The sequence below is a fragment of the Sparus aurata genome, chromosome 9 (assembly GCF_900880675.1).
Source record: "Sparus aurata chromosome 9, fSpaAur1.1, whole genome shotgun sequence".
Taxonomy (NCBI): Eukaryota; Metazoa; Chordata; class Actinopteri; order Spariformes; family Sparidae; genus Sparus; species Sparus aurata.
Window position 1 is genome coordinate 15,368,821 of NC_044195.1, and position 24,184 is coordinate 15,393,004.

The 24,184-nt window shown below is 40.9% G+C and overlaps 1 protein-coding gene across 2 annotated transcripts in view; it reads right to left on the reverse strand.

The window, feature by feature from the left end:
- Positions 1 to 39: 39 nt before the first annotated feature.
- Positions 40 to 24,184, reverse strand: part of col4a2 (collagen, type IV, alpha 2) — a 69,512-nt gene continuing 45,367 nt past the window's right edge. The window contains exons 8-48 of one of the 2 annotated variants that reach the window (XM_030429561.1): positions 24,020 to 24,088; positions 23,864 to 23,899; positions 23,724 to 23,777; positions 23,602 to 23,637; positions 23,419 to 23,460; positions 22,035 to 22,106; positions 21,844 to 21,888; positions 21,703 to 21,750; positions 21,557 to 21,592; positions 21,428 to 21,472; positions 19,869 to 19,932; positions 19,353 to 19,463; positions 19,094 to 19,243; positions 18,491 to 18,562; positions 18,178 to 18,329; positions 18,010 to 18,082; positions 17,747 to 17,853; positions 13,461 to 13,644; positions 13,010 to 13,054; positions 12,653 to 12,727; positions 12,459 to 12,557; positions 11,616 to 11,837; positions 11,303 to 11,464; positions 11,043 to 11,213; positions 10,240 to 10,383; positions 10,002 to 10,127; positions 9,727 to 9,908; positions 9,209 to 9,272; positions 9,051 to 9,125; positions 8,851 to 8,958; positions 8,642 to 8,749; positions 8,471 to 8,542; positions 7,402 to 7,527; positions 7,156 to 7,272; positions 6,118 to 6,279; positions 5,655 to 5,753; positions 5,419 to 5,565; positions 5,213 to 5,329; positions 4,549 to 4,740; positions 2,877 to 3,163; positions 40 to 1,750 (exon numbers count right to left, since the gene is read on the reverse strand). In XM_030429561.1, the coding sequence (XP_030285421.1) occupies positions 1,496 to 1,750; positions 2,877 to 3,163; positions 4,549 to 4,740; positions 5,213 to 5,329; positions 5,419 to 5,565; positions 5,655 to 5,753; positions 6,118 to 6,279; positions 7,156 to 7,272; positions 7,402 to 7,527; positions 8,471 to 8,542; positions 8,642 to 8,749; positions 8,851 to 8,958; positions 9,051 to 9,125; positions 9,209 to 9,272; positions 9,727 to 9,908; positions 10,002 to 10,127; positions 10,240 to 10,383; positions 11,043 to 11,213; positions 11,303 to 11,464; positions 11,616 to 11,837; positions 12,459 to 12,557; positions 12,653 to 12,727; positions 13,010 to 13,054; positions 13,461 to 13,644; positions 17,747 to 17,853; positions 18,010 to 18,082; positions 18,178 to 18,329; positions 18,491 to 18,562; positions 19,094 to 19,243; positions 19,353 to 19,463; positions 19,869 to 19,932; positions 21,428 to 21,472; positions 21,557 to 21,592; positions 21,703 to 21,750; positions 21,844 to 21,888; positions 22,035 to 22,106; positions 23,419 to 23,460; positions 23,602 to 23,637; positions 23,724 to 23,777; positions 23,864 to 23,899; positions 24,020 to 24,088 (4,551 nt within the window). In that variant the 3' untranslated portion in view covers positions 40 to 1,495. The remainder of the gene's footprint in view (positions 1,751 to 2,876; positions 3,164 to 4,548; positions 4,741 to 5,212; positions 5,330 to 5,418; positions 5,566 to 5,654; positions 5,754 to 6,117; positions 6,280 to 7,155; positions 7,273 to 7,401; positions 7,528 to 8,470; positions 8,543 to 8,641; positions 8,750 to 8,850; positions 8,959 to 9,050; positions 9,126 to 9,208; positions 9,273 to 9,726; positions 9,909 to 10,001; positions 10,128 to 10,239; positions 10,384 to 11,042; positions 11,214 to 11,302; positions 11,465 to 11,615; positions 11,838 to 12,458; positions 12,558 to 12,652; positions 12,728 to 13,009; positions 13,055 to 13,460; positions 13,645 to 17,746; positions 17,854 to 18,009; positions 18,083 to 18,177; positions 18,330 to 18,490; positions 18,563 to 19,093; positions 19,244 to 19,352; positions 19,464 to 19,868; positions 19,933 to 21,427; positions 21,473 to 21,556; positions 21,593 to 21,702; positions 21,751 to 21,843; positions 21,889 to 22,034; positions 22,107 to 23,418; positions 23,461 to 23,601; positions 23,638 to 23,723; positions 23,778 to 23,863; positions 23,900 to 24,019; positions 24,089 to 24,184) is intronic. The other variant, XM_030429562.1, reaches the window with a different exon arrangement.

Consider the following 24,184-nt stretch of genomic DNA (forward strand, 5'->3'; position numbering starts at 1 on the left):
TAAGGGGAGCTCGTGAGAGGAACACGACACAGCCAGAAGTATAACAAACAACATTTAATCTTTACAATCCAATGAAATGATCATGTTATGGGAATTACCATAATTATATTACACTTAAAACGCATGTTGTCAGTTTATTTGCAGTCTAACCAAACTGTGTACTTCAAAACAAGTGTTTCTAGGCGAAGCGGAACATCTGACCTACTTTCTGTGTAAAATACTCTTATCTAACCAGTGAGCACAGCGAGGATTTGATACAGTGAGACCTTTGATCCAAGCTGTTTACATTCTGTCCTGTTGGCCGCTCGGGGCAGTTCAATAATTAGTAGATTTTTGACATGAGTAGTGTTAGATAAGATATACATATTTCAACTCTTGGGGATCAAGTTCATTCAGCTGATATAAATACAAAGAGAATCAGTGCATTGTGTGAACGTATGGAGTATGAAAAACAAAGAATTACAGAATTTTGCAATAGTTTATAAATGCATAAAACAGATTAACAGCTGGAAAAGTCTCAAATTATAAAAATAGTAGCTTTTGTAAGAGCAATGGGTAAAAAAAAGCAGGATAATACTGTTGGAGTATCAACCAATACATGTTCAGGACCTCTGGTGACACATTATTCAATGAGCTGAAGCAGTGTTAGTGGCTTTATGGTAGAGCTGCAACCAAAGATTATTGTCATTATTAATCGATTAATCATTCGGTCTATAAAATGTCAGAAAACAATGAAGTACCTACAGAAGAGGATCAGGACACTGTAAAAAACAAAACAACCTGTTTATCTCAGAATTCTGACTTTAATCCAAGAAACGTTTACTTACAACTCAGAATTCTAAGAAAATGACATTTAAATGTTTTTGTACAGGTGCCCTTAACTTCTCTTCAGTTAGGCTGTGATGTCTTTAAATGTAATGTTTTGTCAGTTGGATAATAAAATATGTATTGGTTCAATATGATATGACATAGACAAAAGCAGAAAATCTCCATATTTGAGAGAAAAAAATGACTTATTAATTGATCAATAGTTGTTATTTTTCTGTTAATTGACTTGTCAATTAGTCAATCAGTTGTTGCAGCTCTACTTTACGGTGGGTCTGTACACCTGAAACAGTAAAAAAAAAAAAATCTAGATAAACTGAAGCAGTGCATACACACAGGCGTCTTTGGTTCAGCTGTAGTGTACGGTTAAAGATGTGTCGTAGTAGCTGAGGTAATAAGTTAAACAATAAGCACCAATCCACATTTGACACAAAAATACCTGTTTTCCCATAATGCTGTGGGCTTCATAACGGGGCTTCTCCTGTTTTATCTACAATGGGACATTTCATTGAAAGCTCAAGGCATCACACAGTCATTGCATATCTGAGCTCTGTGGCTTGGGGGGGACAAGGTTTAATCGGTATTCAGATCCCCCTTGTTTGGTTTACTACATGGACAGAGACACGACACTAGACCACTGTCAGTTTTGTGTCAGCTTTACACCAGTCTTTCACAAGTTCTTCATGCAGACCTGGCAGCGGCTGATGCGTGACAGGAGCTGGCCTGCTTTGAGCGTCTCTGATGAGGGCTCAGTGTGGAACGACTGATCTATGGAGGTTAGCCAGAAGCTGTGCTTGTTTGCAAAGTAGTGGCATGTGCCTTTGGCCCCGTTACACTCAATGAACGGTGTTGTGCGGAAGTCCTCCAGGCAGGAGCCTGGCGACGACAGGGACTGACCTCCGCCTTCATTTCCTGCTGCTGTGTGCTGTGGAGACAAAGGTGAGAGGAAGTGAGGCAGGCGTGAAGTGAAATTACCAAAACCAACAACGAATTGGCCTAACAAGTATTGTTTTTGGAGCTCTAAGCCTGAACCTGCCGTTTGGAAACTTGGCAGAAAACATGGCAGAAAAACTAGTCCTCATTAATGGAAAACATACAATGTAGAACAATGCCTAGGCCTTGTAACAAGAGGTATTGTCTTCCTAAATGGATCTCCAACTATTTTGTATTGTATTTAATTTACCAGGAAGCAAAGATTGTGAAATAGTCGAGGGACAAGCTTAAAAAATGCTGGATCCTACACTTCCCACACTGCTTGACACTTGACAGTGCCTTTTCATGAGACCCTCTCTGTCACGAAAACACCCACATCTCTCAGTCTCCACATTCCCAGTTTGTAACAAAGGCTTTCTGGTATAAGTAAATCCAAGATTTCCAAAGCTTCTCATGAGCCAATGAATACATTAAATAACTGATGAGCAGTTGTACCCTGACTATCAGGGGTTTGCCATATCATATCTCTCACGACAACAGTGTTATAATGTTTTCTGATTGTTAAAACTTCATATCGTGATTACACACCACTTAAGTTAAAGACAGTTAAAAGAGATCAGAAGTAAAACAAATCATGGTGATATGTTAGGAGTGTGAAAAGAATGTTACAACAGAAGGGGGCAACACAACAAACTTATTTACACACCTCGAACAGAAGCAGGAGAATGAGGAGAGAGAAAAATCAAAAGCAGTTATGCAGAATTATTTTTTGGGCGTGGTCGACTCATCCTAATGACTGTTGTGCGTTGTTATGTTCTTACATCTTACATTGTTACACATAGAAAAATTCCCATGCACAGGTTGAAAAAACAATCCTCCTGATAAATCCAGAGCTCCATCAGATCTTTTTAAAATATTTATTTTAGAAGCTGAAAAGTCTCCTCCCTCTTGTCAAGTTTAGAACTACAGCTTTTAGTTTTGCTGCTTAAATGTGCCAGGATATTTGCTGAAGTAACATTACTACATGCATGGAAACGTTTCTAATAGAATTAGAGACAAACACATGAACATATTAGCCTTCCCTCTCCTGTTTGTCTCGAAAGGAGTCCGTAACCCACCATGAGGAAGGAGTAGCCGATCCACAGGCTGCGCCAGCCCACAGGACACTGTGGGATGGTGATGTCCTGGCTGTGGATTGCAATGGCAACTGATGGAGCCTCGCACACTGAGCAGCGGCTGATGTACGGTTTGATTTCTCCCTCTTCTACGGGCATCATAGGAAGAGGAGCGGTCGTCGACAACCAGTAGGACTTATCATTCCTGCTGGCATAGTAACAAAGGTCTCCAGGATTACAGTACAGGAAGGGCATGGTGCTGAACCGTGGGAGGCAGGAGCCAGCCAGACCTGAGAAAGGACAATCAAACAAAACACATGGTTATTAATGTATCACATTTCATACACAATCTCGATTTAAAGTGGCTTTACACAATTATTGTGAAATAATTACACATTTACACAGATTAAGAAAAAGAAAGATTCTTAGAAGAGAACAGAAGAGCAGGTTGGATCGAAGTCTTAAGAGTATAAGCTTAAAAGTTTTGAACCGAGCTTCAAAATGAAAAAGGTAAATGCTAAAATGTATAATAACATAAACAAGAAGAGGAGAATAATATTCACCTGAAGTATGCTAACATTAGCTGACACTCTCCTACATGGTAAAAACTCAAGAGTGTTGGGCGAGGTTGCATTAGCTAACTGTGTAATTTAATCTTGTTTAAAATTGGAGCACATATTTTATCCTCTCATCCGTCTCCTGTGATATGATGTTGCACGGCATTAGTAGCCACAGGCTGTGATAGCAGCTAGCTAGCTTGTTGCTGCTTTGTCTTCTTGTTGGCCATGTAGAATTCATACTCAAAACAAACAGGGGGCGGCTAATTGCTGCTAACGGTGGCTACTGCTAGCTAGTTAACACGGTTAACTGTACTGTAGATATGTGTCACTAATTACCGTAGATATCTCTTCAACATAAAACAACGTTATAAAGTTATTTTTTAATACTCTGTTAATAATCTTAGTCAATTTCTGAATGTTCTAGATTAAAATTCTAACATATATGACCATTAAGGAGGTGCTGGATTATTAACAAAATATCACTGTGTCATTTTTTAATATCCTGGTTATACTGTGAAATAAAGTCAATCTGCAGTATGTGTGGTCTGTTCTGCCTCTATTTTTTAGAGACACAATCTGACTACATTGTTTTTTAGTCAGTATAGTTGGTCACAGTTGGCATGAACTGGCATACTGAATTGAATTACACTTGGAGGATGGAAAACAAACAGTGGGAAGGATGACGTAACAACTGAGAGCATCGATATCACTGCCTAAGACATGACCGTGAGATTAATGTAAAACAAGTTTGTCTTTATCCGTATGCAGTCGTGATCATTCTCTTTCTCAAATCAATCACACACATGGAGCTCTACTTCAATTAACAAGACAATTAAGAACACTTGTTGTCTCGTCAAACTGTGCCAGCAGTGAGATATGATGAGCCCGACCTCTGTGGAATGTCTTCTGCTTCATTGGATTATAATGTCGGCAAATTAATGTGGGAATGTTCCACCATCGATGCATCCAGCCCGGCCTGTACTGTAACAAACTCATACTGTGGAGACGCTTTGCAAAATCCCCGAAACAAAATCATATCTGTACCCTGCAGAATACAGAAATGTCAGTGAACACTAACATACTGGGGAGGGCTGTTACAGTTCACCCTGACTTACCCAGATCCTGGTTGTGTGCCTTTTCCTGGCCCTCAAGGTACAGCAGACTGTATCCGTCCCATAGTTTAGACATGCCCACAGGACACATGGGCGTCTGTTCCGTCTGACTGTGTTTCACCAGCAGGTAACCCACGCTGACGCTGCGGCCCGGCATACCAGGCAACCCAGGGACACCAGTGTTACCACGGAGGCCTATAGAGAGATGATGTGTTCAGTGCTGTGTTCTGAAACAGGAACTCATGTAGAGCTGCAACGAGTAGTCAATTAATCGACTAGAGGATCGCAAGAGTTTCAGTCAAGCACAAATGTCAATGGGTCCTTCCATACACATACTGCACACACTTGATATGTCACAATAAACCGTAATTAGACAAAACAGGAAATAGGGCACTTGATACATGCGGCCTTAATCTTTCTTAACTTCCCTCAAACTCTGCCAACCATCTCTGCTATGATTGTTACATATTAATATACACAAACCTCTACCAGCAGCTCAGTGCTAATCATTTTCAGGTCAATTTATTCACTGTACCAAATGTTAACAAACAATAACAATCAAAAACCTCTTGGTAGCTGGCTCCCTGCTTAAACCTCCACCTGCTTTAAATCCTTTAATCCCAGCTAATGAACCTAATCCCAAACTGCCCCACTGTGTCAGACGCACCTTCCCTGCCTTGCAGACCGGGATGGCCCATTGGTCCGACACCTCCACGGAATCCAGGCACCCCTGGTCTACCAGAAATCCCAGGCATGCCCTTCTGTCCGACCGGTCCCATGAAACCTGTACAGGAAGAGGTTACATGTATGTTGCTTAGCTGGACATTGCACTCAGGGATGCTCAACAACATGTGTCTTAGAAGAATAACTTACCTCCATCCCCAGGGGGCCCATGTGGCCCTATTCCCCCTCTAACCCCCTGTGGTCCTTGGATACCCCGTGGTCCTGGAGGGCCCCTTTCTCCTGGAACTTTGATGGGAATTGGAAGAGGACCCTGGTTACCTGGGAACCCACGAAAACCTGCAACACAAAAGTTAATGTAATAATTAATTGATGATATGTACTAATGAGTGAGCAGTCTGTCTGTTATGTCAAATTACTTAATTTACCTGGAGGTCCAGTGCTCCCTTTGGGACCAGCTGGTCCTCGTTCTCCCTTCGCACCAGTCACACCAGGAAATCCCATGAATCCTTGCTCTCCTTTCACCCCTGTAAGAGGAAATATAGTGAGACTATACACAGATCACAGCTGGTGAGGGGCCTCTACGTAACAATTTCAAGAAATTGACATAGATAAATATTTTTTTATGTGAGTGGATTGTAATGTTACATGCTGTCTCTCTCGGTTGCCAAAAGCTGTTTCTTTGTGTAGTCGGATTCATGTGACAGTCAGATAACATGAGAACATACACTGACCATGTATTTTATATTGGTTGTTTGTATTGACAAGAATAAATATAAATCATCATGTTTTGTTTAAAAGTACTATTTTTGGATGTTTGATTTGCCCTGACATCTCTTATTACAAAAACGTCACTGGTGGCCATTTAAAGATTCAATACATAATGCTTACCTTTCTTCCCAGAAACACCATGTTGCCCCTTGTATCCAGGCGCCCCTTGATCTCCTTTGTCCCCTTTAATACCGGGGAATCCAGGAAACCCACTTCCTCCTGTTATACCCTTTTCTCCAGGGGGGGCATCAACACCAGGATACCCTCTGGCTCCAGGGAAACCTGAGAGTCAAAAATAATTTATGGTTTATAAATGTAGTTTGTATATTCAGTCACAAGTGAAGTGAATAGCACTGATTATCTTGTAACGATGCAATGTTCTGGACGGCACGCACCACAAATCTGGAGTGTGTTCGGCCCAGATCACATTAAGATATTAAAAAGCTAAAAGTACAGAAATTGGTTCGATGTCGAAATTATTAATAGCTTTGTGGCACAGGCCTCTGATATACTTTTGTAGCTAAAAATGTCATGATTGGGGTTTCTGGTTAATTGTTTCCTTTTTATTTTGTAAATTATAGATATATCTATATGAGTTATGTTTGACTTCCCACTTCCTGTCTTTATCTGTTTTCCCGCCCTTTTTCTGTAGACCTGTGTTTCATTTGTTCATTCGCCTCAGTGTATTTAAGTCTGTGTTTCCTATACTTTTCATTGGTTCATCTGGGTCCTTGTGTGTCCTCTGTGTTCCTACTTTGTTCTTCTTGGCTTCTGGTTTGTCTTCAGTTTTGTATCTCTGTTTAACTTTTTCCTTCAACTTTCCTTTGCTGCCTTTTGGCGTATGCATGTTGGATTTGAGATGGATCAGCTCATCATTAAAGCAAGCTTTTTGTTGTTTGAACTGCCTGCCTCTGTCTCTGCAAGAGAAACAACTAACCAAAAACCTGAACCATGACAAATAACACACATAAAAATCCAACAAAAAGAACCTCAACTAATTAATGCAGTGGGTGGTCTATATGGAGTAGCTGTACTGCCCATGCTGAGAGGCGAAAGTAGTGAATGGGCAAACAAAGGATTTGACTGCAACACTGTAAACACTGCACCAATTCTTCTTCTTCTCTTCTTCTTTCTTTAACTAAAACTGTATCTTCTTACCTTCATACCCTTTAGCTCCAACAAAGCCAGGGTCCCCCCTGGATCCTGGCTTGTCTGGTTTCCCATCTGGTCCACGGGGGCCGCGGAGTCCTGGCGGTCCAGTTTGACCATGGTCACCTGAGGAAATGAAACAGCATTGATTAATTGATTGACCTCATTGTTACTGTGCATCATGTTATCGAGAGCGCAGCAGGTTTCTTAGATGGCCTAACTTGTGCCTCATTGTACTGAAGAATTATTACTAACCTGGAGATCCTTGGAAGCCTTTAAGACCGGCTGTACCAGGATCACCTGGTTGGTTGTTGGGGTCGCCACCTTCTCCCTTCTCTCCTTTGGCCCCTGATTCCCCAGCCGGTCCAGTGATATCCAGACCTGATAAACAGACAAACAGGAACATGTGACTTTACATAACATATAAACAGAGGCATGGTTTCTGCTCCATAATCACTGGATGTAGTGAACAATTCAGAAAGAAAAGATTAATTTTACAAGTTTACTCACTGCTGTGAAGCCCCTGAAAGCATGGTTTAAAAGCTTACATATTTATCATTTATTTAACTAGATAAGCTAAGAGAGGTCAGGTTGGACGTGTTTCCCTGGCAACTTTGCATTTCGCATTACAGATATTGCGGCGAGTGTTGTCTGTGTCAAGTTCTGCAAAAGTTTCATCATCCTGATAGGGGTGATGTAGGCTCACTCTCTATGTTCTAATGAAGCATAGAGAGTTTAAAAAACACAATGCAGAAAAAATTGCTTTATTAAGCAATTTGCAACTATTAAACTTCCAGAGACATTTACTGTTGCAGTGCACTGATGTCATTTTATACAGGTAAAGTTTATTGTTAAACTGTAAAATACCCTGTGTTTAATAGACACATTTGAGGGATCACTACAAAAAAACTGTGTGTTTGTTGACTGGTATATCGTCTAGCATTGAGGTTGCAGATTACAACTGAACTGAATACCTCTCATCTCACCCTCGCATTCAGTGGCTGCTAAAGAGCATATCAATGTTTATTTTCGTTTGTTCTTTCAGCTCTATTGCAGGAAAATGGTGCAACACGGCAGACTCCATGAAAGAGGACCTGCTGCCTCTGTAGATATAAAAGGCTCACTCTCAGGTAACGAAAACACAGCATTATATTGTTTAACATGATTAGAAACTCATGGAAACAAAGTTCAGAATAATACTTTTAATTTCTGCCAGTATTCAATCCCATTTTTGACCCTAAATTCCTCTAAATCCCACACACTGGACCTTTAAGCTAATTTCTGGCTCAACTTTCATTATATATGATATTGTGATGTTGCATACCTGGTTTTCCCTGGAAACCCTTTTGTCCCTTCAGTCCATCTAGTCCATAAAGACCCTTCAGGCCAGGGAAACCTGCATACATTAGCATAGATTAGAAGGAGGAATACGGTGGACAACAAAGTATGTAGTTTGAAGAAAAAGAAAGAGAGGGCACAGGTCTGATTGGGTTACCTTTTTCTCCTCTGAAACCAGGGAAGCCTGGAAGTCCTTGTTTTCCGGGTTCTCCTGGAAAACCTTTTGGACCTTGGCTACCAGGGGATCCTTTCTGCCCGTCTGTGCCTGCAGAAAACAGATATGTTGTTCTTAAAATTGTGTACAAGTCAGGTTTCAGGGCAGATGTAATGCTGCTCTACATGTGGAGGTTAATGTGTGTCTCTTACCTGTGTTTCCTGGTATTCCTGGTTCACCTGACACTCCTTTTCTGCCTTCGATGCCATCAAAACCAAGTGTTCCCCTGTCCCCAGGGTTTCCAAACAATCCTTTCTGGCCTGATAACGGTCCATAAAACACATCATATCAGTCAAGAATGAGCCTTTGAAGGAGGAGCAGTTAGAAAATCTGCATGAGCTACAGTTTGTACCTGGGTCTCCTGAAAAACCAAGCTCTCCTCTCAATCCAGGAACTCCTGGAAGGTCTATACGAGGGCCTCTCTCACCTGTGATGGTGTTCAAATGATATTATAACCTTATATATTTTAAATATTTATTATGATCACCTTTTAGATCCATGGTGTTGTACCTTTGATGCCCTTTCTTCCTTTTTCTCCTGACGCACCATACGCACCAGGGCTTCCTTTAATTCCCTGAAAGGTAACAAATGAACAACTTACAAACATATCAAACTTTTGCATGGAATGCTGCAATGATAGGAATTTAATGACCATTTATTTGTAGCTACAAAACAACAGTTAAATGAAACAAATTATGACATGGTGACAGAGATAGTGCAATATTTGATATAAGTCGACTTGACGGGGTACATCAGCACTTTCATAACGTAGAGGGGAACGCAAAGAGGCAGGTTACAAGAGGAAGGCTAGTTTTCCATTTGGCAACTAAGTAGAAACATTTGTTAGACCTTCACTCTTTTCAAACTGGCAAGTTCGTACTAAAGGCTTTTTTAAAGGTAAAGTCTATGTGTGGGAAATACCTACATAAAATGGAACAACAACCATAGAGAGCTGAGGGAAACTGAAGAGTTGGATAATAATTCTCTGGGAGTTCATCGTTACAAATGACCAGTATGGCTTTGCTCACCGTTTTGCCAGGCATTCCGCCAAAACCAGAAATTCCTTTATTTCCAGTTAGGCCTGGCATTCCTTTCAACCCTGGCAGCCCCTGTGGACCAGGATCTCCTTGGACACCTTTCTCATTGTTGGGGTCTCCAGGAAGACCATGATATCCCTCAGAGCCCGGCACACCAGGTAAACCCTTAGAACCTGCAGGAAAGTAAGAATGTGAGGAAGTGAAGCGAAGGAGGACGGAGGAGGTAAGAAAGAAAGAGTGACTGATATCAGATTGTGGCTGCACACCTCTCGGCCCGATGAAACCTTTAGTTCCTTCATTTCCGTGGTCTCCCTTGGCTCCCTTCATGTCAACAATTATCTGGGCTGGGATGTGCGGCTTGTCCCCAGGTGGCCCTCTCAAACCGCGATCACCTGGCAGACAATCATGTTCACGAGAGAGATGGTAAGTTATGTGGTCAAATTTATGAGACAAAACAAAACACATACCACACCATAGACACATTTAATAACAGAATACTCTCACCTTTCAGCCCTTGATGACCCGTCACTCCTTTAGGGCCAACTTCGCCAAAGACTCCAGGTTCTCCTCTAGACCCGCTGAAGCCCTTCACTCCTACATCACCCCTCATCCCCTCAAAGCCTTCCATGCCGGTTGACCCTTTGTATCCTGTAAAACAGGGATCATAAGGAGACACTGAACACAAACTTTTCTCCCCAAAATGCTTGAACGAAGTACAAATTATGACTTGCTGACACTGCCTGACTTTCAAAATCATCAGGTCGCTGTACTGTCCACCCTACAGAACTATCTGTCGTGTAATCGGAAATCTTGAAGTCATTGTGGTTTGAGCACTACATGACATGACTTTTTCACCAGGAGGAATCCCCAACAAGTCTGTAATAGCTTATGTGGGACAGAATTGATTTCTTCTAAAATGGATGCCTGCAAGCAACGAGAGGTCCAGGTTCTTTATGCGCTATTTTGCTAATTTACTCTTCTTTCTCCCCTCTAACTCCCCCAGCTCTTGTCTGCTCTTACTGATACAGTACCTTTTTGCATTGATCCACCAATCAATCCTCAACAAGGCTAGATATTTAGCATGCTTGATATCTTTCGAGCTTCTGCAAGCTTTTGGATCGTGTCTTTTAACAGTTCCATCACAGCAGTCAAGCACCAGTTTGCCTCTTATCTAAGGGCTTTTGTCAGCCATCTCCTAGGAATATCAGCATGTGGAAATTCAGAGGGCTACAATCTTGTAGTGTGACTCTATGCACTCTTTATTCTTTAAGGAGTAGATTTTCAAAGTAAATATCTGAGGAACAAACCTTTCATTCCTGGAAGTCCTGGCCGCCCGTCAGCACCAGGCAGTCCTGGGTCACCTGATAGGCCATACTCTCCAGTGGCACCATCAGCACCATACGTCCCTGGGACGCCTTTTAATCCTATTGGACCCGGAGGGCCTGGGTCGCCTTCAGTTCCCCTCTCTCCAGTTAAACCTGGTGAGCAGGATGACATACCAGGAGGAAAATGTCAGACATGAAAGTGAACATTTCTGAGAGTCTGTCCATGTGTATGTTTGTCTTACCTGGCTGTCCAGTAGCACCAGGTGGCCCAGGTGGACCTGCTCTCCCAGGATCACCAGGGTAGCCATATCGGCCTGCTGGCCCAGGCCTACCTTCCTCCCCCTGCAGGCCTGCAGGGCCCTTCTCACCCTTAAAGCCTATCATGCCAGGCATGCCAGGCATTCCTGGAAGAACAGGTGAATGAGAACATAAGATAATAGCTCTAAAATCCTTTATTCTTTCAAATGATCCCACTTATGCTGCAAGTAAAGGAACACGGCAAAGCACGACTAAGTGCGGGTAGGATAAATGGACTGAAGTTCAGACATGGCTAACCTGGATAGCCTGGTTCTCCTGGTTCACCACTCTGGCCTTTGTTTCCTCGAAACCCAGGCGGCCCTGGGTCACCTGGGGATCCTGAAGATGCTCCCAGGATCTCTCCATGAACACCCTTTTCACCTTGTGACCCGTGCCGGCCAGACACACCGGGAAATCCAGGGACCCCTAATGAACCTTTCCTGCCAGGATTCCCCAAGTCTCCGCGAGGGCCGGCAAAACCTGTATTGGAAAACCAATCATTTCAAAATAAGATTCCACTCTGGGGTGTCATTAACAAAAAAAAAAATCCTATATATCCAACATAACTGGACCAATGCTAATCCTGTCCTCATATCACAAAAGCAATTCCTAAACACTCCAACGAGCTAACAATAATGTTAGCTTCTACAACAAGCCAACAACAGTGATGGCCTTTTAATCAGACTGACATCGATGCTAGCTTCTACTAAAGGGCTAACAACAGTGTTGATTATTTCAACAAGCTGACAACAGTGTTAGCCTGTTAACTTCTCCAAAGGGCTAACGACAGTGTAAGCCTCTTCAACAGGCTGACGTTGATGCCAGATTCTCCGACAGTTATTGTTTGAGTAGCCTTTTCAATCAAAAGGCCTATTTTGATGTTCATGTTGCTCTCAATCTGGGTCTCCTTCAATTAGTAAACATGTTTCTGTAATACCAAAAATCCTTTATGTCATCCTTAAACACAGCTGAAATGCGATCTGAGACTTAGGAAATGTCTGTAATGAGCTCCTGGGCTGCAGACGGTATTGAAGATAAGGATCAGATGTGGTCTACTCTATCTGACGACTGCTCGGTCAGTGTTTTCTTGTCATTTCTCACCTGGTGGTCCAGGGCGGCCTCCTATGCCCTGTTCTCCTGATTCGCCTTTCTCTCCAGTCACTCCAAGTGGACCCTGTACTCCTTTTTCGCCCCGAGAACCTTTTTGTTTTTTTAAATCATAAACAACACATCAAAAATGGTTCAGGGCAGGTATCCTGTAAGCAACATTCAGCACTAGTTTCTAGTTGTGTTACCTGGAAAACCTGGTAACCCAGTGGGTCCTGGAGCCCCAGGCAGCCCTGGAGGTCCTGGAATAGGATCGCAAGGACCTAAAAAGAAAAAAAATACAGTCTTAAGGAGAACATGGTAGTTGTATGTAAAGGATGTGGAAATGACTATTTTGGTTTAAGTGATTTTTGTCTGCTGCCCAGCGTGGATTGTGTTTCAGAACCTAAGTTTATCATTACATTAGCTGCAATATCAGTTCACTAAATCTCAATTTGTAAACATTATAAAATCATCATGCACACAAGTCAAATAATCCCGAGGCAAAGCACAAAAAGGTTGTTATGAAGGGAGCAATCGGTGAAGGCGTTTTTTATACCAGCTACCTGTTACATCCACCTGTTCTCCATCTCCTCTTGGACTACAGCCGCCTTTCAGTTTCAAACGAGAGAGAATCAAAGAGAGAGGCATTCGGAACAAGAGTTATTCAAAAGCACAAGCACTATGTCAAACAAGCTTCGCAGCAGCTGGTTTGAAGGATGCAGCCTGTGCATCAAGTAGACAACACCAGGCGAAGACAGACAAAATAAACAAAACAGGAACATATACTTGTCATGCTTTTTCTTCTTTTTTAATCACAAGCCATTAATGTTCATTCCCATTTCACTGCTTTGCATAATAATACAAAAGAGAGTTTTTCAAGAGAGGTGAAGTAAAATTAAATACTTAGTAGAGGGAATCAGGACAAATCTATGCAGGGAGATAAAGCCTTGAAGGAGAAATATGCAACTACATTTTGAGAATATTAAGGGTAGAAGGTAGTCAGCTGCCTCTCACCTGGGCTGCCAGGTGTTCCTGGAACTCCTTCATAACCTGTGATGCCGTCATCACCAGGCAAACCACGTTGGCCTTTGATGCCCTTAAGGCCTTCGCCTGGTTCTCCTGCTTCCCCGGCCACACCGGGTCGACCAGGCAGACCTGGGAAACCTTTGTCTCCACGTAGTCTGCTGGGAGCCTCTCCCTGTTGACATCAACCAGCACAAACATTACACTTAGATGAAACCGAAATGTACATAATAAAAGTCTAGCGTGTAGTATTTAATGTTGATTAACAAAAATAAAACAAAATATTCATAACTATGTTTTCATGTGTTTAATCACCTGAAACCAAGAGACAGTGATTCAGACACATTAATTGTAAGTGGAGAGTTCACACTCATTAAAACACGGTCCAGTAAATTTAAAGCTAACAAGCTAATGTCAGCATTTGTTTCTCAAACCGGCTTACAACAGTGTTAGTCTCTCCAGCAGGCTGACACCGGTGCTTCTCCTATTAGTGTCTACTGGCAGAAAAATATAATGTTCATAATTATGTTTTTATTTGTGTATAATCATCTGGAACTAAGAATCAGAGATGTTAGCTTCTCCAACAGGCTTCTCATATGAATATTACATTATATTTTTGCTAATAGAACAGAATATAATTTTATTCTATTAGCAGAAATTAAATATAATATCTATTATTATGTTTTCATTTGTGTATAATCACCTAAAACTAAGAATCAGTGTAATTTCATTACATAACAATGAGCGCTTTATATTAACAGAGGGAGCACAAGGTCCGCCATGTTTCTACAGTAGCCAGAACGAAAAAATAAACCAAACACTGACTGTAGCAAGGGCCTTTCAAGTTTTTGGCATTTTTAGCGTCCACTGTTAGGAAAGGTTTCATCCATCTTCCATCTTTATTCGCTATCTTCATAGAACCACTCGCTGCCACTATACGTCAAAACAATATAATCAAAGGAGTTAACACCATAAACCACCACCACAAAATAAGCCTTTATGCAGATGATGTTTTATTGTACTTGCAGGAGCCATTGTCATCACTAACAGAAACCTTTAAACTTATCAACATATTTTCAAAAATCTCCAACTACACAATAAACTGGAACAAATCCACTATACTACCACTATCAGAAGATGCTTGGGATTCTGCAGGACCAAACTTATCACTTCCTCTTCACACTGGGAATATTAGATATCTAGGTATTGACATTTCCCCCAGGCTGTCAGAATTGTTTCATCTCAACTACAATCCACTATTAAAAACAATAGAAGATGATCTCCAGCGTTGGATGAATCTACCACTATCCCTTCTAGGACGAATAGCCACAGTCAAAATGAAAATCCTCCCCCACATCAATTACTTCTTCTCAATGCTACCCATCATACCAACAGACAAATGGTTCAAATCTATCGACTCTATCACCACTAATTTCTACTGGAAAAATAAAAAAGCAAAGATTAAACTATCCACTATACAAAAAAACAAATCCCAAGGCGGACTAGATGCACCAAACTTTTACTTTTACTACCTCCCAAATCAAACACAATATATTGCAAAATGGATCCACCAAACCAACCACAATACCTCCTGGTCAGACCTAGAACAGCACTATTGCCAAAACATCGCACTCTCAGATCTGCCATTTCTAAATACAACCATCAAACGACATCCCTGCTTCAAAAACACAGTAATCTCCACAACTCTGACAGCCTGGTGGAAAGTCATCAAGATCTTCAAATCCACTACAGCACCGTGCAAGTACACACCAATATGGCACAACCCGGATTTTCAACTCCTCAACAATCCTCTTCACTATCACACATGGGCACTAAAAGGTATCACACATCTCCGCCACCTTTTTAACAATAATCGGCTTATAGATTTCAAGGACCTCATAGAGAACTACGGGATTGACAGACATCAATTTTTAAATTACTTACAACTCAAATCCATACTCAAATCCAAAATTAATATAAATGACAACCAACTTGAACCCCCAGAAATAATTGACAACATAACTCTATTTAGGAATATAAATAAACTAACCTCCAAACTCTACAAACTATTATTAGCATCAGATGATTCCATAACACTCCCAATATCTCAATGGAACGCGGACTTGAACATTTCCCCCTCATCAGATTTCTGGACAGATATGAATAAAAATACATTTTCTATGACATCTAATACAAACCTTCAGTTAATCCAATACAAAACCATCCACCGAACACATATCACACAATATAAAATGCACAAAATGGGACTAGCAACCACAGACATCTGCTCACAATGCACAACAGGAACAATAGATAACTACTTTCACGCACTCTGGGCTTGCCAACCAGTTCACTCTTTCTGGAACTCTATCACAAAAAAACTTTCCACCATACTGGACTGCAGAATCCCTTCATCCCCACAGCTCTGCCTACTAGGAGACACTTCCACAATCACTATACCAAACAAATACAAAAACAGCTTGCTCATCTCTTTCACTGTCGCTAAGAAAACAATTCTCCTAAATTGGAAATCAAAAAACTCAATCAACATCAATCACTGGATCAATCTTCTCTTGGAACACATCTCCATGGAAAAAATCACTGCTTACAACAACAACAAAATAACAGCTTTTACGGACAGATGGTCCCCATTCCTCTCCTCGATGGGCCTATAGCTGCACCAGTACCGCGCACATTCCTGACACCTCAAAACACATCACAATTTCACACACACACACACACACACACACACACACACACACACACACACACACACACACAAAAACAAACAAACACAAACACACATACTATTTATCCATAATAATAGTATTACTATATTGTCAATATTTTCATTATTAACAAGAATATTACTGTGCTAACTATTACTAATGTTATGCTCACTTTGTTGATTGTGTTTATTAATATTAATGACTGAATATTATGATTATGATTGTTATTACTGACAGTACTAAAATTGTTATTATTACCATGTCATATATATCATATCTATTCATTTATTTTTTGTTTGCTTTATTTACTTATTTATTATTATTATTATCATTATTATTATTATCATTATTTTTGTTTATTAATTAATTTTATTACATTTTTTTAACAATAATCATGACGATGACATTTGTATAATAAATTTAAGAGAGAGGGCGGGGCTGGACTGGAATGGTTGAAGGTGGGCGTGGGCGGGGGCTTTATGTCCGGTTCTCTTTGGGCAGGGCAGTACCTCGGTGGGGGCGGGTGGGGCTGGGTGGTTGGGTCCTACCTCACATCCCCTCTCTTTCAAAACAAATAGTCAAACAAAACAAACAAACAACCCACTCCTCAGCGGGCAGACTTCCTCCCTAGGGTCTGGAAGTTGCCCAGACCAGGAATTGGCAAAGGAGTTTAGATTTGCACCTTAGGGTTCGGCAGCGGCCTAAGGTACAATCTAAACAAATAAATCAATAAATCAATAAACAAAAAGAACAGCAACAACAACAACAACAGATAAGACGATACAAAAAAGGGGGTGGGGGGGCCTTTTCACTACCGCCTCGCCTGTCTCCCGCTGGGGCAGCCAACTGGGCTACTGGGAGCCGGCTAGGGGGCCCCCTCACTTGCCTTCCTGATACCCCGGTCCAACTTCGCCCCTCTCTGCAATATATAACCATCAACATGATATAATTTGTTTATTATAATCCCAACTTAACTTATTGATCTATTCTTCCTTTTTTTTTTTCTCTTTTTTTTTTCCTTCAGTTTCACTTTCCTTCTCTTTTCTTATTTATACTTTATTTATTTATTTTTATTGTATCATCTATCTATACCTACATACGTTTATAATACCATAGTATCTGCCTCTCAGCCACTTGCAGGCATGCACATTCACTCACACACAGACACGCACGCACACACACACACACACACACACACACACCTATATTACCTCTACACATATAATAACTTTTTGTCGTTTCGTTTTTTTTTTTTTTTTTTTGTTATCTGTACTGTATGTCCACTATCTGTATTCGTCGATCCTCGTGGTATGATGTACTTGTCCCCCATGTCACCTTGTCTTTCACCTAATTTCACCAATAAAAAAAAAAAAAAAAAAAAAAAAAAAAAGGAAAGGTTTAGGTGAGGGGTGTTCAGTTGGTTGCAGTCAACAACCTCACTACTAGATGCCGCTAAATCCTACACACCGGACCTTTAGGTCACCTAAATAAACAGTGTATGATGAGTATGAAGAATGATGTGAGTATGGAGATGACCGGTTGACTCACTGGAAGACCTCGGCTCCCTGGGAAACCAGGCAAACCGTCCCGGCCTGGAGCACCCGGTACTCCCAGCCCTCCATTTGGCCCAGGAACCCCTGGGTCTCCAGAATATCCTGTAGTTGTGCACGCACATGCATCAACATACACAAGATATCATCCATCAACACACACAACCAAACACATACATACACACAGCAGGAGTCATTGTCTGTTTTGTGGGCCTTCTTGTACTTTTGCTATTGTGAAATGAGATGAGATAACATGTGCACCTTTCTGTGTTGCCGAAGTCTCTGCCCCTTTTTGACCTTTTGGGCCTGGCACACCACTGAGTCCAGCATGTCCCTGTGAGACAACAAATAAGAGTCTGAGGACAAGAAAAAAGGAAAACAGGTTTAAGGAAAGAATGAGTGACAATGGTATGACTAGATTAGGCTTACAGGGAATCCGTCTTCTCCACGGGGACCTGGGTCTCCTACGTCACCCTCCTGACCAAACTCTCCAATCATCCCAGCGTCACCAGGTTCACCAGCAGGACCAGGTTGCCCCGCGGGAGAGTTTACAACAGAGCATTCGCATTCCCCGTGATCTCCTGAATGTGGACACCATCGCACTCACAGGTCAGTGCATTACTCACAATATTATCAATTTAATTGACCACTCATGGCAAACTAAGCAGATGAGTAAGCACTTCAGAAATCTGTATCTTTCTGTCAACAATCTTCTTTATCATGGACAGTATGACTACAGCACCTTTCACTCCTTTATAGCCTGCATTGCCGGGCCTTCCTCTCCCACCGGGGGCCCCCTTGAAGTACTCAGCCCCTACAGACATAAAGAAATACATTTAAGGTGCAGACATTTAAAGGTGTCATCTGTAAGAAAGGGCTGGAATTCAGGTAGCCCCGAAACTAAAGAGGGCAGTATAACCGCTAACTGCTGTACGATGTACAGTTGTGTTTTTCTGTTTTGTAAGAAAAAGTGGTGTAAAAATATTTCCTTTCTTGACATTTGAGTTTATTTTGTTGATTTATTGGAAAAAGTAGCTAACACTCTGCACAGATCACCCAGCTGAAATTATGGGGGATACCAAACTATCGCGTCTTGTGGTACAAAGTGGTATTACGAGAGAGGACAGGCCAGAGGTAGATGGTTTGCATGCCACCTTCAGTAGACATCGCTGAAACACAGTAAATAGACATCTTATGTTTGAATCTAAAATTCTAGCCTGCGCTGTCTTAGAAACTGGCCCTTTATAGCTAGTACACACGATAACAAAGGAAGATAAAATATACAAAAACCTTAGTGTCAAAACATTAAACAAAAGCTCACTCACTCACTCACTCACTCACTCACATGTTCCTTTGGGTCCTTGAGGGCCCCTGCCCCCTGGGCGACCACTGGTGCCTGGGGGTCCTGCACTGACGGCAGGGCGTCCTGGCTCCCCTTGTTGGCCCTTCTCTCCCGCCTCCCCCTTAAATCCAAATGGCCCGAATAATTGCCACACTGACGGACACAAAGGCAAATTAAAGAGAGATTTTTGAGATAATATTTTGTTAAAACTCAAGAGTTCATCACAGGTTTCGCTTATCTTGGAGAGTTTGAGTTTACACACCTTGATAATTGTCGGAGGCCGGGCGTCCCGGGGGTCCAGGGGTGCCTTGGTCTCCAACTGGGCCCCTCTCGCCCACTGGACCCTGCTCACCAGGAGGACCAGGAGGACCAGCTTATCGAGTCAAAGCATAATTAAAAAAAACAATGACTTCAATCAGTTGCAGACATGTTCTCGCCGTAACTGCTATAATTCTACTGTAAGTCTGTTGTAGCCCTTTAACACATTGTATATGAAGGGTTATTAAGAGTTTCTGACTGTTGTATCCTCATCTGAATATACTGTAATAATAACACTGATTGTTCTGCTTATTTAATAAGAAACTCTATTCTTCATCAGATTCACATCCTCATCTTGAGAACCCGACCTTTTGCTTTGACAAGTCTGTTAAAGTTCAGTGATGCCAGTAATGTCTCCACACAGTTTCACTTCATGTCAGCACTACTTTGGCAGATCACATGCTGTTAACACTTGTGAGGCATCGGGGTCATCATCAAACAGTTGTTTTATTCAACATACCTGTTGAAGACCAAGGCCAACTGGGGCCTGATGAAATCAGCAGTCCTGCGTCACCTCTGACTCCCTGTAACACAAACCTAACGTCAGTCTTGAGTGTAAAGATCAGATGAGACTGGGTGAGATCACATGCTGGATGTGCACACACTGTCCGTCTTGAAAATGACTGTGACACATATCCTCCTGTTGTAATCTGTGTTGATGAAGTCGTCCAGGTCATGGTAATTCTATACAGCACTAATCTGTACGTCTCTCATCATATCTTGTGTTCGTTTTGATTGTTAATCTAGTTTCTTTCTCTGACACTAACAAGGTTTAAATAATGTGAGCAAAATGTTATCAGTGATTTTTGAGGCGTTAAGTGGCATAATGGCATTTTAATTCCAGAGCTAGTGACTATATAAAGCTGTGTTGAACACTTCACTCAGGTTTTGCTTTAGTGACTGTGAACCAGTTTGAAATCAGCCAGTCAGCTATAATTTGACTCTGAGCCTCCACTGTGGCTGCCATCCTCTTACCAGAGACACTACTTTTCTGACCTCACCCAAAACATTTGACTTGTAAGTATGGAGAGGAAAAAAAATAGAACTACAACAACCTATAAACACCAGGTAATTATACCAAATGCTGATGTAGCCTTAAAGCTGTTCAAATCACTTAATTCGAAACTGTCTGAAGCTATACGATCTTCACACTGACCGTGTTTTTATGGCTGTGCTTTTTCATATCATGGAAATATTCTACATGTCTTGTACATAACTTTATACTAATTTTCACAGAGGTCAGACTGATATTCACCATTTCTGGGGAATGTTTTGGGGAACAACATTAGTTTGTGCCGACAAGCCTAACAGTGAATCAATTCTAAACTTGGACCACAAAGGTGATTAATATAAACATCTTCAGCTCCTGATATACCTCTTAACATTTTTATGAATTCAAAAAAACAAAATGATAATCCTCACAGCTTCAAAGAATTACATAATTTGTAAGGGCTTGTTACAAAACCCGACAGTTCAAGTAAAATATTTAAACCAAACATGCTGGGTTGCAACCTTAACATGTAATAGAAATACTATTAAAAATCAACATTGGAAATTCGCAAACTCCACAAGAATTCAACATAAAGTTTTAAGACTCGAACAAGGCTATGCTTGTGATTTTGTGATATATACCGATATTGATGATAGCAGTGACTTTAAAAATACATTCTATAATGCAATAATATGTACGTAGCACCTGTTGTGGCTGGTTCAGGTGGAGCTCAATTGAACTACTTAACATGCTGTGTGTACTTCAATCTACAACATGCCATCATTATTTAGGCTTAATATGTCCAGTAACTACTAATTAGTGGGGTGAAATGTACAATACAGGACAATATTTATTCTTAAGCTGTTGAGGAGCAGACCAGTACAGTTACAAGGAATGCTACTTAATAACTGTGCATTTATAATAACTTACTTAGATGTGAATGTATAATTGTCAGTCAGATAGTTAGGGGTTTAGATGCATTATCAGTGACGATCATCATAATGATCAACGATCAACCGCAAACTCACCTTAATACCGTCTCTGCCTTTTGGACCTGGATAACCAGGGTCCCCCTGAAAAAGCCGTCATCAGAAAGTTATTGGACATTTAATTTGACAACCAATAATGATACAACAACAACTTTTACACAAACATACCCTAAGTCCAGGACTCCCATCTAGACCAGATTCACCCTAGAACAGCATAAACAACAAACTGTTTATATACATATATTAATACAAACTGAACATGTGTTTAGAGGACAGCTTCTGGATGACATGTGTACAAATGTGTCCATGCTCACCCGATGTCCAGGAAATCCCATTATACCAGTTTCTCCTTTGTTGTCAGCCTAAAAAAAGTGAACAAAAGAAAGATGAACAAAAGAATTTGATGCTGTGTCAAACCTATTCAATGCGTGTGATCATTATGAGTGATCACATACCCGATCTCCTATTTCTCCTTTCAGTCCTTTTTCCCCACGAGGCCCCTAAAATAACAAAAGAGGATATTATTACATGTGTACATGTGTCAGAGATCATTACTCTCCTGGTAATGTTTCATATTTTAGAGACCATCTCTGAATGTAATTATTGCAGTTTAATGAATAGAGATTAATATGTATGATGCACAGACCGAAGGTCCGTAGGGGGGCAGCGTATGCTGATGTGTTGAGTTTCCTTGAGGCCCCGGTGGTCCGATGTCCCCCTGTGGTTTAAGAAGGAAGTGCAACAGAAGTCAGACAGCTCAGGGAGAAACAAATCTGTCTCAAGAACGCAGATACTTCATGTAAGTAAAAGTACCAGAAATGCGGTTATAAATAAAGGAAAAGTACTCAGAAAAAATGTACACTGTGAAATTGAACAGCACCAGACCCTTATTCTGATAATCAGTACCAAGCTGAAAATTGATGAACAGTATACGGTAAATACTTTCACGTAAATATGTGTAATTTACTTTCACTTGTACTTTTGATACTTAAGTACATGTAACAGCAGATACTTAAAGACTTTTACGCAAGTACTGTTCAAATGGGTGACTTCAAACTTAATATCTTTACTTTTACTCAAGAATGATTTCTGGGTACTTGTTAACTAGAGGTCAACCAATTATTAAATCAGTATTTTTTCTTTAATTGAAAGCCTGCAAAATAAATACATTTTGAAAGGCTCTGATGTAGAAATACTTGTAGTAAAAAGTACCTTAAAATAGTAAAATAGTTCTTGAGTAAATGTACTTTACTACATTCCATCACTGATCATTATTTATTATACTACTGGATTGTTAATACTGATGCTGGAATGTGTAAGCAGACCTCTACTGCTGTAGCTGGTCCAGTTAGTCTACCGGTGCCCAAACTAGGGGTCGACTCAAAGGATCAATCTGAGGGGGTGAGATGCTTCAGAACAGAGTTTGCTTCACAGATTTGTTTTGTGTCTTTAGACATCTACCTGATCTTTGATTTTGTTGTGTAATATAAGATAAAGTTATCTCTTTAAACCGTTACTTTGTCGGAGTGAAAAAGAGAAAATCTGCTAACATCTGTGACAAGGCGCCCAGCTACACACTATTTTTGTATAATTTCTCACAAGCCCAACTGGTTTGACACCATTGATACAATCTTAAAGAATGCATTTAATTTTTGAATGCATATTTTTACGAGAAATCTTAAATTCATAGTCTGAACATATAGCTATAGCAGTCAGATAGAGACAGTTGAGTATCAAGTACAAATGTTTCCTCGAAACTGTAGTGGAGTAGAGGCAGGATTATAAGAAGTACTCAAGTACATACAGTAATTGTACATAGTTTGAGTCCCCCCACTGCAAATCATTGTGTGGGAAAGTACAGATGCAGACCTCAAACTGAAGTGGATCAGATGAGTTGTGACCTAAACGAATTCAGTATTTTCCCAAACATTCACATGAACAGCAGTCAACTCTGTTTTTATAGCATTTGCCTCCCAGCAATGACCCGACTAATGTATGTTAACATGCATTTGACGAACACGGTGACTCACTTGTTCTCCTTTGAGCCCTTTCAGCACTTTGGTCATGGTGCCCTGCCCAGAAACAACAAACAACACTATGAAGCTACATTCATAAATGTACATTCCTGTTCGATGACATTTCATGCACCACTGAAATGGTCATATATCAAATTTATATTACATTATATTAAATATATATTATCGTTGCATTACCTTTGGTCCACGGGGACCTGGGGGGCCTGTGGGACCCTAGAAGAAGACACAAACAATTGCATTATAATAGACTTCACAAGTTATTATTAAATCTGCTCATTCACATACACACACACACTTACCTTTGGCCCTGGGATGCCTCTGTTACCCTGCCATCCAGGATGCCCTGGAGGCCCCTGACAAAAATTAAGAAATGTTAGATGAGAAAGATGGCAACAACAGAAAACTGAATAACAATATATAACACATTGCTGTGCCTTACAAATATTCCGTTGACTCCTGGGGTGCCTGGATCTCCCTGCCGACAGATGGTCAGAAATGAATTAGTTAATGTGATGCTACAGAAATACATGTTTTTGTTGTAGCCAGCAGTTGTTCAGAACAGAAGTTATGTTTTTTGTATACTCGTCTTCCTCACCCTGAAACGCTCCATGTACACACTCAGCTCCAGAGAGTCTCCCTTGGCTCCCTTTCTTCCGGGTTGTCCCTAAGAGATAACAACAGCAAAAAAAAACAAAAAACAACACAGACAATAATGGTCACTTAAAGGAAATCAAACTCTGTATTCTTCGAGTCTCTATCC